Source organism: Entelurus aequoreus, linkage group LG12, assembly GCF_033978785.1.
Source record: "Entelurus aequoreus isolate RoL-2023_Sb linkage group LG12, RoL_Eaeq_v1.1, whole genome shotgun sequence".
NCBI lineage: Eukaryota > Metazoa > Chordata > Actinopteri > Syngnathiformes > Syngnathidae > Entelurus > Entelurus aequoreus.
The window spans coordinates 4,552,416-4,567,415 of NC_084742.1; the positions used below are offsets into that span (position 1 = coordinate 4,552,416).

General features: G+C 36.7%; 2 protein-coding genes across 5 annotated transcripts in view; one reads left to right on the plus strand and one right to left on the minus strand.

Moving 5' to 3' along the window:
- sapcd1 (suppressor APC domain containing 1) overlaps window positions 1-15,000 on the minus strand; it is a 53,107-nt gene that overhangs the window by 36,468 nt on the left and 1,639 nt on the right. Inside the window, exon 1 of one of the 3 annotated variants that reach the window (XM_062064499.1) lies at window positions 5,886-6,062. The exons of the other annotated variants lie outside the window; for them this stretch is intronic. Coding sequence (XP_061920483.1) covers window positions 5,886-5,937 — 52 coding nt within the window. The 5' untranslated portion in view covers window positions 5,938-6,062. Of the gene's footprint in view, window positions 1-5,885; window positions 6,063-15,000 lie in introns of those variants that run through there. 3 annotated transcript variants of the gene reach the window in all.
- Window positions 5,484-15,000, plus strand: part of LOC133661350 (cyclin-dependent kinase inhibitor 1C-like) — a 12,423-nt gene continuing 2,906 nt past the window's right edge. The window contains exon 1 of one of the 2 annotated variants that reach the window (XM_062064504.1): window positions 5,484-5,603. In XM_062064504.1, the coding sequence (XP_061920488.1) occupies window positions 5,593-5,603 (11 nt within the window). In that variant the 5' untranslated portion in view covers window positions 5,484-5,592. Of the gene's footprint in view, window positions 5,604-5,845; window positions 6,014-15,000 lie in introns of those variants that run through there. The other variant, XM_062064505.1, reaches the window with a different exon arrangement.

The window sequence follows — 15,000 nt, forward strand, 5'->3', positions numbered from 1 at the left end:
CTGATAAAAAACAACCCTTGCCCCTACCGGAAGTAGCGTGACGTCACAAGACAAAGGATTCCTCACAATTCCGCTTTGTTTACAATGGAGCGAGAGACATTTGGACCGAGAAAGCGACGATTACCCCATTAATTTGAGCGAAAAGATGAAAGATTCGTGGATGAGGAACTTTAGAGTGAAGGACTAGAGTGTAGTGCGGGGTGTATCTTTTTCCGCTCTGACCGTAACTTAGGTACAAGCTGGCTCATTGGATTCCACACTCTCTCCTTTTTCTATTGTGGATCACGGATTTGTATTTTAAACCACCTCAGATACTATATCCTCTTGAAAATGAGAGTCGAGAACGCGAAATGGACATTCACAGTGACTGAACATGTAAATACACGGTTAATAATTTTCAGCTTGGCGAAGCTAAAAAAAATAGAAGCTAACTTAGCTCAGAGGTAACATGATAGCAGGCTCAAATGCAGATAGAAACTAAATTTAAAAAAACCCTGACTGGATGGATAGACAGAAGATCAACAATACTATTAAACCATGAACATGTAAATACACGGTTAATAATTTTTAGCTTGGCGAAGCTAAAAAAATAGAAGCTAACTTAGCTACGGGGCTAATGTGATAGCATCAGTCTCAATTTAAATGCAGATAGAAACTAAATAAAAAAAAACCCTGACTGGAAGGATAGACAGAAGATCAACAATACTATTAAACCATGAACATGTAAATACACGGTTAATAATTTTCAGCTTGGCGAAGCTAAAAAAAATAGAAGCTAACTTAGCTACGGGGCTAATGTGATAGCATCAGTCTCAATTTAAATGCAGATAGAAACTAAATTAAAAAAAACCCTGACTGGAAGGATAGACAGAAGATCAACAATACTATTAAACCATGAACATGTAAATACACGGTTAATAATTTTCAGCTTGGCGAAGCTAAAAAAAATAGAAGCTAACTTAGCTACGGGGCTAACGTGATAGCATCAGTCTCAAATGCAGATAGAAACTAAATTTAAAAAAACCCTGACTGGAAGGATAGACAGAAGATCAATAATACTATTAAACCATGAACATGTAAATATACGGTTAATAATAAGTATTGGATTATACCTGCTTGCATATAACATCTCTGATACAAGCAGTCCTGCAGCATGTTTACGTGTGTAGGTTATTTTTTGTCCTGTATTTTAAATAGGTAATTTACATTGACTTAGTCAAGGTTACAATGACTTCAAATCCAAATTTCCACTTTGAAATATTTGTTGGGGTTAAAATATTGCATATTTTGAGTGTTTGCCATACAAAAAACCAAGTTTTCTTTGACAAAAAAAAAAAGGCATAAAACAAAAATAAACACTTAGAATCGACTGATACATCTGAAGTTGATCTCTAGAGACTTAAGCGTTTAAAAGTGAAAAAAAATGTGTGACTTATGTTCAACACTTAAAATCAATGTTATGAACTATTAACCTATTTAAGGCTCCAATTAAGTCACATCAAATGTATTCCGCTTTAAACATTGGGGGAATAAAGTGCATATTTTGTTTTAACATTAAATTGATATTGTGTTGAAAAAAAAAAGAAAAAAAAAAAAGATTTATTTGTAATATTTTATGACTGAAATCCATACTGGTCCCCCGGGAATAAACTTAAGGGGAGCCCTAACGGTTAAAAAGTGTATATATTATATTGTATTGGTTTTGAAATGACAAATCAAAATGGCCTATGCATGCTTTAATTTTTCAGTGTGGGGTCACCAGTGGAAAAAGTTTGTACACCCATGGCCTAAGGCAGGCGTGTCAAACTCGTTTTCATTGAGGGCCACATCGCAGTTATGGTTGCTCTCAGAGGGCCGATTTGAACAGTGAATAATATACAGTATGAATATATATAAAGCATGTGTATTATTGTCTATGTATTTGATTTTTTATGTCTTTTTTTACGTACGCTGTACAAAACAAAATCTTTACATTGTACTGTTAAAAACTGGCACCTCAGTCGCCACAATTTTACTGTAATATTTGCAGGTTTTTTGTTTAGTTTTTTTACAGCATATGAAATAAATAAATGGAATGAAAAAATGTTACCACTATGTTTTTTACGGAAAAAAACCATGCTAGTTTTTTATACTATGAAATAGGGATGTCCGATAATATCGGACTGCAGATATTATCGGCCGATAAATGCTTTAAAATGTAATATCGGAAATTATCAAAATAGGTTTCAAAAAGTACAATTTATGACTTTTTAAAACGCGGACATAGGGAGAAGTACAGAGCGCCACTAAACCTTGAAGGCACTGCCTTTGCGTGCCGGCCCAGTCACATAATATCTACGGCTTTTCACACACACAAGTGAATGCAAGGCATGCTTGGTCAACAGCCATACAGGTCACACTGAAGGGTGAACGTATAAACAACTTTAACACTGTTACAAATATGTGCCACACTGTGAACCCACACCAAACAAGAAAACCAACACATTTCGGGAGAACATCCGCACAGTAACACAACATAAACACAACAGAACAAATACCCAGAACCCCTTGCAGCATTAACTCTTCCGGGACGCTACAATATACACACCTCGCTATATACACCTTAACCCCGCCCCCTCCCCAACCCCGCCCACCTCAACCTCTCTCAAGGAGAGCATGTCCCAAATTCCAAGCTGCTGTTTTGAGGCATGTTAAAAAAAAAAAAAAGCACTTTGTGACTTCAATAATTAATATGGCAGTGCCATGTTGGCATTTTTTCCCATAACTTGAGTTGATTTATTTTGGGAAACCTTGTTGCATTGTTTGATGCATCCAGCAGGGCATCACAACAAAATTAGGCATAATAATGTGTTAATTCCACGACTGTATATATAGGTATCGGTTGATATCGGAATCGGTAATTAAGAGTTGGACAACATCGGAATATCGGATATCGGCAAAAAAGCCATTATCGGACATCTCTACTATAAAATCTACGGTTGTTGTGTTTTTATAGTGAATCATTATTCTATGTTGAATAACGGTACAAAAGTGGATTTTACTGTAAAAAATGTTACTGTAAAATTTTTTCATGAACAATTTGTTAGATTGAAATCATGAGTCAAACAGATATTAAAAACATTGTTTTGAAATGTATGATGATATAATATTTACTTTTATTATTAGAGATGATGTAAATCAGGGGTCACCAACGCGGTGCCCGCGGGCACCAGGTAGCCCGTAAGGACCAGATGAGTAGCCCGCTGGCCTGTTCTAAAAATAGCTCAAATAGCAGCACTTACCAGTGAGCTGCCTCTATTTTTAAAATTTTATTTATTTACTAGCAAGCTGGTCTCGCTTTGCCCGACATTTTTAATTCTAAGAGAGACAAAACTCAAATAGAATTTGAAAATCCAAGAAAATATTTTAAAGACTTGGTCTTCACTTGTTTAAATAAATTCTTTTTTTTTTTTTTTACTTTGCTTCTTATAACTTTCAGAAAGACAATTTTAGAGAAAAAATACAACCTTAAAAATGATTTTAGGATTTTTAAACACATATACCTTTTTACCTTTTAAATTCCTTCCTCTTCTTTCCTGACAATTTAAATCAATGTTCAAGTGAATTTATTTTTGTTGTTGTAAAGAATAATAAATACATTTTAATTTAAATCTTCATTTTAGCTTCTGTTTTTTCGACGAAGAATATTTGTGAAATATTTCTTCAAACTTATTATGATTAAAATTCAAAAAAAATATTCTAGAAAATCTGTAGAATCAAATTTGAATCTTATTTCAAAGTCTTTTGAATTTCTTTTAAAATTTTTGTTCTGGAAAATCTAGAAGAAATAATGATTTGTCTTTGTTAGAAATATAGCTTGGTCCAATTTGTTATATATTCTAACAAAGTGTAGATTGGATTTTAACCTATTCAAAACATGTCATCAAAATTCTGAAAGTAATTTTAATCAAGAAAAATTACTAATGATGTTCCATAAATTCATTTTTTAATTTTTTTTCAAAAAGATTCGAATTAGCTAGTTTTTCTCTTCTTTTTTTCCGTTGAATTTTGAATTTTAAAGAGTTGAAATTGAAGATAATCTATGTTTAAAAATTTAATTGTCATTTTTTTCGTGTTTTCTCCTCTTTTAAACCGTTCAATTAAGTGTAAATATCATTAATTATTAATAATAACAAAGAGTTAAAGGTAAATTGAGCAAATTGGCTATTTCTGGCCATTTATTGAAGTGTGTATCAAACTGGTAGCCCTTCGCATTAATCAGCACCCAAGAAGTAGCTCTTGCTTTCAAAAAGGTTGCTGACCCCTGATGTAAATATATGTCATTGCACACAGTACATTTATTTTTGTAATACATTCATTAAGAAAAGATAAGGTACTTTATTAACACATATTATTTCCACCCTTTTGGGGGCCACACAAATTGATGTGGCGGGCCAGATCTGGCCCCCCGGGCCTTGAGTTTGACCCCTGTGGCCTAAAGTTTGCACAAATGTTGGCAAAATGACACCAAAATAGCTGTTTCCGTTATATACACTACCGTTCAAAAGTTTGGGGTCACCCAAACAATTTTGTGGAATAGCCTTCATTTCTAAGAACAAGAATAGACTGTCGAGTTTCAGATGAAAGTTCTCTTTTTCTGGCCATTTTGAGCGTTTAATTGAACCCACAAATGTGATGCTCCAGAAACTCAATCTGCTCAAAGGAAGGTCAGTTTTGTAGCTTCTGTAACGAGCTAAACTGTTTTCAGATGTGTGAACATGATTGCACAAGGGTTTTCTAATCATCAATTAGCCTTCTGAGCCAATGAGCAAACACATTGTGCCATTAGAACACTGGAGTGATAGTTGCTGGAAATGGGCCTCTATACACCTATGTAGATATTGCACCAAAAACCAGACATTTGCAGCTAGAATAGTCATTTACCACATTAGCAATGTATAGAGTGTATTTCTTTAAAGTTAAGACTAGTTTAAAGTTATCTTCAATGAAAAGTAGTGCTTTTCCTTCAAAAATAAGGACATTTCATTGTGACCCCAAACTTTTGAACGGTAGTGTATCTTAAACATTTAGTTCATGGTTGAATTTGCCAACATGCACCAAAATAAGTGTGTTCCAGGAAAATACTCGATAAAGTCCCATGTATTGGATCCGGGTGATTAAAGTAATCTAATTTAATTTTCCGTATGATTTCATCAATTACACGCGGGTCACTTGCTGAGGTCAAAAAGATCACTTTTTTGCTGCAAAAAGCGTGCGAACACACACACACACACACACACACACACACACACCCTACACATACAGTACAGTATGTGCCTATACTGTACTGTAGTGGGAATGTGCAAAGTGGGTCATCTGAGCAGTCACGTTGCAGTTCAACGTGACTTGAGGATGTGGGCAGGGTGCCAGAAAAAAAAAAAAGTTGATGCAAAGCCAACAGGAGAATGTGTGTCACATTCAGGGAGCTGGGAAATGGCGGGCCCTGACAACTTTCTTTTGACCTATTTTGCACCCAGCAATCATTCCACTCAATGCAGCAGAGGGAAGAGAGCACCACGTACTGGAGCAGTGCGCTACTAAACCATTTTCAACATGATATTAGGGTAAGAAGCTATTTTTTATACCCACTGAAAACTCTTATTTGCGTATTTTGTACAAGTGCGGCACAATTGTTTCCCAGAAGTCAGGTTGCGTTCAGGGGCATTAGGGCCTTTTCAGTGTTGTTTACCGTCAAGCCATACAATGACTGGTTTGATGGCAACCACGTGACTGACGTCACTCGTGGGACGACCCAAACCATTAAACGACGCCAGCACCCCTCAATACGCTCCTCAGGTTTATAACAAACAAGTGCAAAGGACGGGACCACGCTACGCGAGTTGTACCTTCCACAGTTCGACGCGACATTGTTTTTGTCCGAGGCCGTCGCGAACACATCTCTTTCCTCTTGGCCGGTGCGCACTTTGCTTGCAAAAACAAAGTCCGGAATTTTGACAACTTACTGACGCTAATGGTAAGTTTTTCCAGAATTAAGCTACTTTTCCCACTCGTTGTCAAGCATAAACGTACAAATGGTTCGGCTTTTGGAATAACGGGATGCTATTTGTACCGTTAAGAGCTTTGACAACTTGCGGATTGTGTTTGTGTCGCATCTCATTAACCTACATCCTCTTTCCAAATAAGTACGTCATCAACTTCCACTACCAAAACTGCACTTCTCGTCATGCTGGTTTTGTTTATAACAGTTTATAGAGGCTGATAAAGACTTTTAAACATGGTTAAATGTTTAAAAAATAGGTGCCGCGCAGTAACTACAACAGCACGCCGCGCCCACTTCGGTTGTTACGTAAAAACTTTCTCTGCCGCAGCCCACTAATGCAATAACCTCAATTTAATACCTATTTAACAAGTACTTGGACACAAACAATTTGTTTAAAAGTGTCAGTTTTCGTCCTTTTTGACACTTTTTTAGTGTAAAAACATTGTCCTTTTTTTTTATGTCTGGTTTTGATTAGATCAGTGGTTCTCAAACTTTTTTATTTTTTTCACTAAGCACCACCTCAGAAAAAACTTGGCTCTGAAAGTTCCACCAGAATGACTAACATTAAAATACAGTAGCGTAGTAGGCCTAAGTCAGGGGTGTCCAAAGTGCGGCCCGGGGGCCATTCGCGGCCGGCGGCTAATTGTTTACCGGCCCGCCACACATTCTGGAAATACTATTGTAAAAATAAAAAAGAACATTAAAAAAAAGTGGAATGAGGTGAAATCTAACGAGAAAAAGTTGCAATGTTGACACAAAAGCTGCCATGCAGGCTGTTTTTTTTTTCTTTTGTCTTTCTTCATTTTTCTTTTTTTGTCATTGCTGAAGAAAAAAAATAATGACAAAAAATCCATGTTATAATTAATTATTTTCAGGGCTCCAATTACTTCAAATATTTCACTTTAAAATGTTTTATGTGGTAAATATTGCATAAATTCTGTAGTAGCCATTTAAAAACATCAAAGGTTTATTTGACAAAAGCGCATACCATACCATACCATACCAACTTTATTTATAAAGCCCTTTAAAAACAACCACAGTTGAAAAACAAAGGGCTGTACACCACAAAGAAATAAAGGCAAAGGACAGACTAAAAAATAAAATCTAAAACAGAAGTAAAATACACATTAAAAAAGCAAATACAAAATTACCCTAAGAACAATTTTGTTAGATAAAAAGCAGTTAAAAAAGTTAAAAGTTAAAAACAGTTAAAAACAGTTTAAAGTCTCATGCTGGGTTAAAAGCCAGTGAATAAAAATGGGTTTTAAGAAGGGTCTTAAAAATAGCCAAATAAAACAAAACAAACAAAATAATAGTTCCAGCATAAAATGGACAGATATATCTGGGGCCGTACTTATCAAGCTTCTTAGAGTGCCATTTTACACTTAAGTCCTGAGAATTTGCGAAATTTAGTCCTACACTCAAACTTAAGAATAAAAGCTTTTTATCAACGTTCTTAAGTCTAAGAATCACTCCTACTCTCCACGATATTTAAGAGACCTTCAGAGGTGTCTTAAGTGGTTAGGAGTTGCCAGCAGGGGATGGCACTGAGGCGAGAGAGACGTGCGCGAACGTTCAGGGAACGGAACAATGTTTTATTTTATTGGATGACGAGCAGCTGATCAAACGGTATCGTTTAGACAGAGCGGATATTATTTTTGTCACAGATTTAATACTTTTCGATTCCTTGTTGATTTCTGCATGTGTCTGCAGTGGGCTAGTATATATAGAGCCACCCACACCAGTTTCAAATTAGTTGCCTAATTAATGAATTGGATAGAAAATGTTATGAGAGTAGCGTATGTGTGTGGCCGTGAGGTGAGTGACGTCAGTGAGTGTGTGGGCGATAGAAGAGAGGGAGCGGTAGCGTGAGTGCCGGCGGGGACTAGTTTGTTTTGTATTATTTTGTAGTTTATTGTCAAAATATACACTCCCATTGTCCACTTAAATATTTCCAAGATATTTCTTTATTCTTAGACAACGGATTCCCTTCCGTGATTGGTCATTTCTATGGACACAGAAATGACGTCACCTAAAATTGCGTTTACGGCACATAGTAATGTCGTAATTCAGCTCTGAGTGTGACACTTAAGATTCAGTCCTACACTTCGCTGAAAGTGTGAGTAAGACGCTTGATGACTAACTTTTAAGTGCAGCTTTCAGCGAAGAATTTATTTACTCTTAAGTCAACTCTTAGCAGACTTCTTAGGACTAATTCTAAGAAGCTTGATAAGTACGGCCCCTGAAGTTGATCTTGTAACTTAAAGGCCTACTGAAACCCACTACTACCGACCACGCAGTCTGATAGTTTATATATCAATGATGAAATCTTAACATTATAACACATGCCAATACGGCCGGGTTAACTTATAAAGTGACATTTTAAATTTGCCGCTAAACTTCCGGTTCGAAACGCCTCTGAGGATGACGTATGCGCGTGACGTAGCCCGACGAACACGGGTATGCCTTCCACATTGAAGCCGGTACGAAAAAGCTCTGTTTTCATTTCATAATTCCACAGTATTCTGGACATCTGTGTTCGTGAATCTGTTTCAATCATGTTCATTGCATTATGGAGAAGGAAGCCAAGCAAGCAAAGAAGAAAGTTGTCGGTGCGAAATGGACGTATTTTTCGAACGTAGTCAGCCACAACAGTACACAGCCGGCGCTTCTTTGTTTACATTCCCGAAAGATGCAGTCAAGATGGAAGAACTCGGATAACAGAGACTCTAACCAGGAGGACTTTTGATTTGGATACACAGACGCCTGTAGAGAACTGGGACAACACAGACTCTTACCAGGATTACTTTGATTTGGATGACAAAGACGCAGACGTGCTACTGTGAGTATGCAGCTTTGGCTTTTTTTTGCGTATGTACGTAACTTTTTTAAAATATATAAGCTTTATGAACCTTGGGTTAGGTGAACGGTCTTTTGGGCTGAGTGATTGTGTGTGTTGATCATGTGTTTGAATTGTATTGGCGTGTTCTATGGAGCTAGGAGCTAGCAGAGGAGCTAGGAGCTAGCATAACACGTACCGTACCGTAAGTGCGCGTCACGTACGTAACTTTTTAAAAATATATAAGCTTTATGAACCTTGGGTTAGGTGAACGGTCTTTTGGGCTGAGTGATTGTGTGTGTTGATCGGGTGTTTGAATTGTATTGGCGTGTTCTATGGAGCTAGGAGCTAGCAGAGGAGCTAGGAGCTAGCATAACAAACACGCAGGTGTTATTATGCAGGATTAATTTGTGGCATATTAAATATAAGCCTGGTTGTGTTGTGGCTAATAGAGTATATATATGTCTTGTGTTTATTTACTGTTGTAGTCATTCCCAGCTGAATATCAGGTACCGTGAGTATGCAGCCTTGGCTGCTAAACATTCGATAACTTGACCGTATGTGCGCGTCACGTACGTAACTTTTTAAAAATATATAAGCTTTATGAACCTTGGGTTAGGTAAACGGTCTTTTGGGCTGAGTGATTGTGTGTGTTGATCAGGTGTTTGAATTGTATTGGCGTGTTCTATGGAGCTAGGAGCTAGCAGAGGAGCTAGGAGCTAGCATAACAAACACGCAGGTGTTTTTATGCAGGATTAATTTGTGGCATATTAAATATAAGCCTGGTTGTGTTGTGGCTAATAGAGTATATATATGTCTTGTGTTTATTTACTGTTGTAGTCATTCCCAGCTGAATATCAGGTCACCCCCGGCTCTCACAGCATCTTCCCTATCTGAATAGCTTCAACTCCCCACTAGTCCTTCACTTGCACTTTACTCATCCACAAATCTTTCATCCTCGCTCAAATTAATGGGGAAATTGTCGCTTTCTCGGTCCGAATCTCGCTCACTTCATGCGGCCATCATTGTAAACAATAGGGAACTTTGCGTATATGTTCAACTGACTACGTCACGCTACTTCCGGTAGGTGCAAGCCTTTTTTTTATCAGATACCAAAAGTTGCAATCTTTATCGTCGTTGTTCTATACTAAATCCTTTCAGCAAAAATATGGCAATATCGCGAAATGATCAAGTATGACACATAGAATAGATCTGCTATCCCCGTTTAAATAAAAAAAATTCATTTCAGTAGGCCTTTAAGTGTTGAAAGTAAAAGAAAAACCAAATAAAAATGTATCACTTTATGAGTGGGGCACCTTTTGGATCCCAAATATATTTAGCGATTTTTTATTTATCTTTTCACTGTGATTACTCAAAAATATGAAAGAATTAAAATCAATGGTGTCCTGCATTATTGATCTTTTAGGGCTCTAATGACTAAATACTGCATATTTCAGTTTTACTATAAAAAAACCTAAGTTGTTTTGGACAGAAAAGCCATAAAACATTTTTTTTAATTTGTATAACTTTATATCAACTTGACGTTGATATAGAGATTTACTGTAAGCGTTAAATAATTTTAAAAAAAAAATAATCGGACTTATTTTTAACATTTTAATGACTGAGACCCTTTATGGTCCCCGGGACCCCTAAAGGTAAAATAAATAAAAAATGCATATATTTTGTTATGGTTTGAAAATGAAAAATATCAAAATGGCCCCCACATGCTTTAATTTTTCCGTGTGCGGCCCTCAGTGGAAAAAGTCTGGACACCCCTGGCTTAAGTAGTCATGAAAACAAGGCAGAGGTTTTATTTAACACGTTTGGCCACTGTAATGTATTGTAACACCGTGTTTGAATATAATAAACAACATACTTTAATCAGGGGATTCATAGCACAGTTTGAGAATCACTGGATTACATGAAGCAGCAGCGATGTTGGTGTGTGTGTTTTTTTATTGTTAATTATATCCCACAGTCAGACAGACAGTCCTAATTAAATCACCACGGGAGTCATTAATAATCTGATGAGCCCCCCCTGCCCTCCCTTGGTAACCCATCAATTCATCTGAGATGATTTAGATTAGATGCAAATTCAATTTAGGATTATGCGCCGTGTCAGCAAGCAATTAGTGAGCTCACAATGGCGGAGTCACCGTCTTTTGTCTACCAATGGACATCATTCGTTAGTGGCATTATATGAACACCACTTTATTAGGTAAACCTAGCAACATTTTGGAAATATGCTGCTTTAACAAAGATAGTAATGCAGAGTCTCAACCCTCAATAAATTATCAAATGCAATCATATTATTAAAAAAAACCACAAAATGATATTCCTTTGTTGACAGTGTTTTGATTGTGCATGTGTACCTAATAAAGTGTCTGCTGAAGGGGTCACGACAAGGCGTATTCTAAGATGGTAAAATTATGGGATGTCCTGTTGTCTAATTCGACATGAAAGTCATAGCGTCAGGGGAAAACACTTTAAGTAGTGTACCTAATAAAGTGTCTGTTACCTTCGAAGACGGTACAATTATGGGATGTCGTGCTGTGTGACGCTACATGTGTCATAACATTAGTAAGTTAGGGGAAAAAAGGCATTGTGTCATTTTCTGTGTTTTCGACTGTGCACGTGTACCTAATAAAAAGTCTGCTCAAGCCTACATAAGAAGGCGTCGTCCTAAATTGAAGAATTATGGGATGTCGGGCTGTCTAATGCTACATGAGTGTCATAAAATCATTAAAAATAGGTTAAATATTGTGTAGTTTCTGGTATTTCGATTGTGCATGTGTACCTAATAAAGTGTCTGCTCAAGGCCACATTAGAAGGTGTCTTCTAAGATTGTAGAATTATGGGATGTCGGGCTGTCTAATGCTACATGAGTGTCATAAAATTGGAAAATCATAAATAAAAACCTAAGTATTGTGGTTTCTGGTATTTCGATTGTGCATGTGTACCTAATAAAGTGTCTGCTCAAGCCCACATTAGAAGGTGTCTTCTAAGATTGTAGAATTATGGGATGTCGGGCTGTCTAATGCTACATGAGCGTCATAAAATTAGAAAAAAAAAACAAAAACCTAAGTATTGTGGTTTCTGGTATTTCGATTGTGCATGTGTACCTAATAAAGTGTCTGCTCAAGCCCACATTAGAAGGTGTCTTCTAAGATTGTAGAATTATGGGATGTCGGGCTGTCTAATGCTACATGAGCGTCATAAAATTAGAAAAAAAAAAAAAAAAACCTAAGTATTGTGGTTTCTGGTATTTCGATTGTGCATGTGTACCTAATAAAGTGTCTACTCAAGGCCACATTAGAAGGTGTCTTCTAAGATGGTACAATTATGGGATGTCAGGCTGTCTAATGCTACATGTGTGTCATAAAATCATTAAAAATAGGTTAAATATTGTGTAGTTTCTGGTATTTCGATTGTGCATGTGTACCTAATAAAGTGTCTGCTCAAGCCCACATTAGAAGGTGTCTTCTAAGATTGTAGAATTATGGGATGTCGGGCTGTCTAATGCTACATGAGCGTCATAAAACTACAAAAAAAACAAAGTATTGTGTCGTTTCCAGTGTTCCGATTGTGCATGTGTACCTAATAAAGTGTCTACTCAAGCCCACATTAGAAGGTGTCTTCTAAGATTGTAGAATTATGGGATGTCTAATGCTACATGAGCGTCATAAAACTACAAAAAAAACAAAGTATTGTGTCGTTTCCAGTGTTCCGATTGTGCATGTCTACCTAATAATGTGTCTGTTCGAGCCCACATAAGAAGGCGTCTTCTAAGATGGTACAATTATGGGATGTCGGGCTGTCTAATGCTACATGAGTGTCATAAAATTAGAATAAAACAAACTTAAGTATTGTGGTTTCTGGTATTTCGATTGTGCATGTGTACCTAATAAAGTGTCTGCTCAAGGCCACATTAGAAGGTGTCTTCTAAGATTGTAGAATTATGGGATGTCGGGCTGTCTAATGCTACATGAGTGTCATAAAATTAGAAAAAGAAAAAAAAAAACCTAAGTATTGTGGTTTCTGGTATTTCGATTGTGCATGTGTACCTAATAAAGTGTCTGCTCAAGCCCACATTAGAAGGTGTCTTCTAAGATTGTAGAATTATGGGATGTCGGGCTGTCTAATGCTACATGAACGTCATAAAACTACAAAAAAAACAAAGTATTGTGTCGTTTCCAGTGTTCCGATTGTGCATGTCTACCTAATAATGTGTCTGTTCGAGCCCACATAAGAAGGCGTCTTCTAAGATGGTACAATTATGGGATGTCGGGCTGTCTAATGCTACATGAGTGTCATAAAATTAGAATAAAACAAACTTAAGTATTGTGGTTTCTGGTATTTCGATTGTGGATGTGTACCTAATAAAGTGTCTGCTCAAGCCCACATTAGAAGGTGTGTTCCAAGATTGTAGAATTATGGGATGTCGGGCTGTCTAATGCTACATGAGTGTCATAAAATTAGAAAATCATAAATAAAAACCTAAGTATTGTGGTTTCTGGTATTTCGATTGTGCATGTGTACCTAATAAAGTGTCTTCTAAGATTGTAGAATTATGGGATGTCGGGCTGTCTAATGCTACATGAGTGTCATAAAATTAGAAAATCATAAATAAAAACCTAAGTATTGTGGTTTCTGGTATTTCGATTGTGTATGTGTACCTAATAAAGTGTCTGCTGAAGCCCACATTAGAAGGTGTCTTCTAAGATTGTAGAATTATGGGATGTCGGGCTGTCTAATGCTACATGAGCGTCATAAAACTACAAAAAAAACTAAGTATTGTGTCGTTTCCAGTGTTCCGATTGTGCATGTGTACCTAATAAAGTGTCTGTTTGAGCCCACATAAGAAGGCGTCTTCTAAGATGGTAGAATTATGGGATGTCGGGCTGTCTAATGCTACATGAGTGTCATAAAATTAGAATAAAACAAACTTAAGTATTGTGGTTTCTGGTATTTCGATTGTGCATGTGTACCTAATAAAGTGTCTACTCAAGGCCACATTAGAAGGTGTCTTCTAAGATTGTAGAATTATGGGATGTCGGGCTGTCTAATGCTACATGAGTGTCATAAAATTAGAAAATCATAAATAAAAACCTAAGTATTGTGGTTTCTGGTATTTCGATTGTGCATGTGTACCTAATAAAGTGTCTGCTCAAGCCCACATTAGAAGGTGTGTTCCAAGATTGTAGAATTATGGGATGTCGGGCTGTCTAATGCTACATGAGTGTCATAAAATTAGAATAAAACAAACTTAAGTATTGTGGTTTCTGGTATTTCGATTGTGCATGTGTACCTAATAAAGTGTCTGCTCAAGCCCACATTAGAAGGTGTCTTCTAAGATTGTAGAATTATGGGATGTCGGGCTGTCTAATGCTACATGAGTGTCATAAAATTAGAAAATTAGAAAAAAAAGGTTAAGTATTGTGTAGTCTCTGGTATTTCGATTGTGCATGTGTACCTAATAAAGTGTCTGCTCAAGCCCACATTAGAAGGTGTCTTCTAAGATTGTAGAATTATGGGATGTCGGGCTGTCTAATGCTACATGAACGTCATAAAACTACAAAAAAAACAAAAGTATTGTGTCGTTTCCAGTGTTCCGATTGTGCATGTGTACCTAATAAAGTGTCTGTTCAAGCCCACATTAGAAGGCGTCTTCTAAGATGGTACAATTATGGGATGTCGGGCTGTCTAATGCTACATGAGTGTCATAAAATTAGAATAAAACATAATAATAATAATAATAAAGTGTCTACTCAAGCCCACATTAGAAGGTGTGTTCCAAGATTGTAGAATTATGGGATGTCGGGCTGTCTCATGCTACATGAGTGTCATAAAATTAGAAAATCATAAATAAAAACCTAAGTATTGTGGTTTCTGGTATTTCGATTGTGCATGTGTACCTAATAAAGTGTCTGTTCGAGCCCACAAAAGAAGGCGTCTTCTAAGATGGTACAATTATGGGATGTCGGGCTGTCTAATGCTACATGAGTGTCATAAAATTAGAATAAAACAAACTTAAGTATTGTGGTTTCTGGTATTTCGATTGTGCATGTGTACCTAATAAAGTGTCTACTCAAGGCCACATTAGAAGGTGTCTTCTAAGATT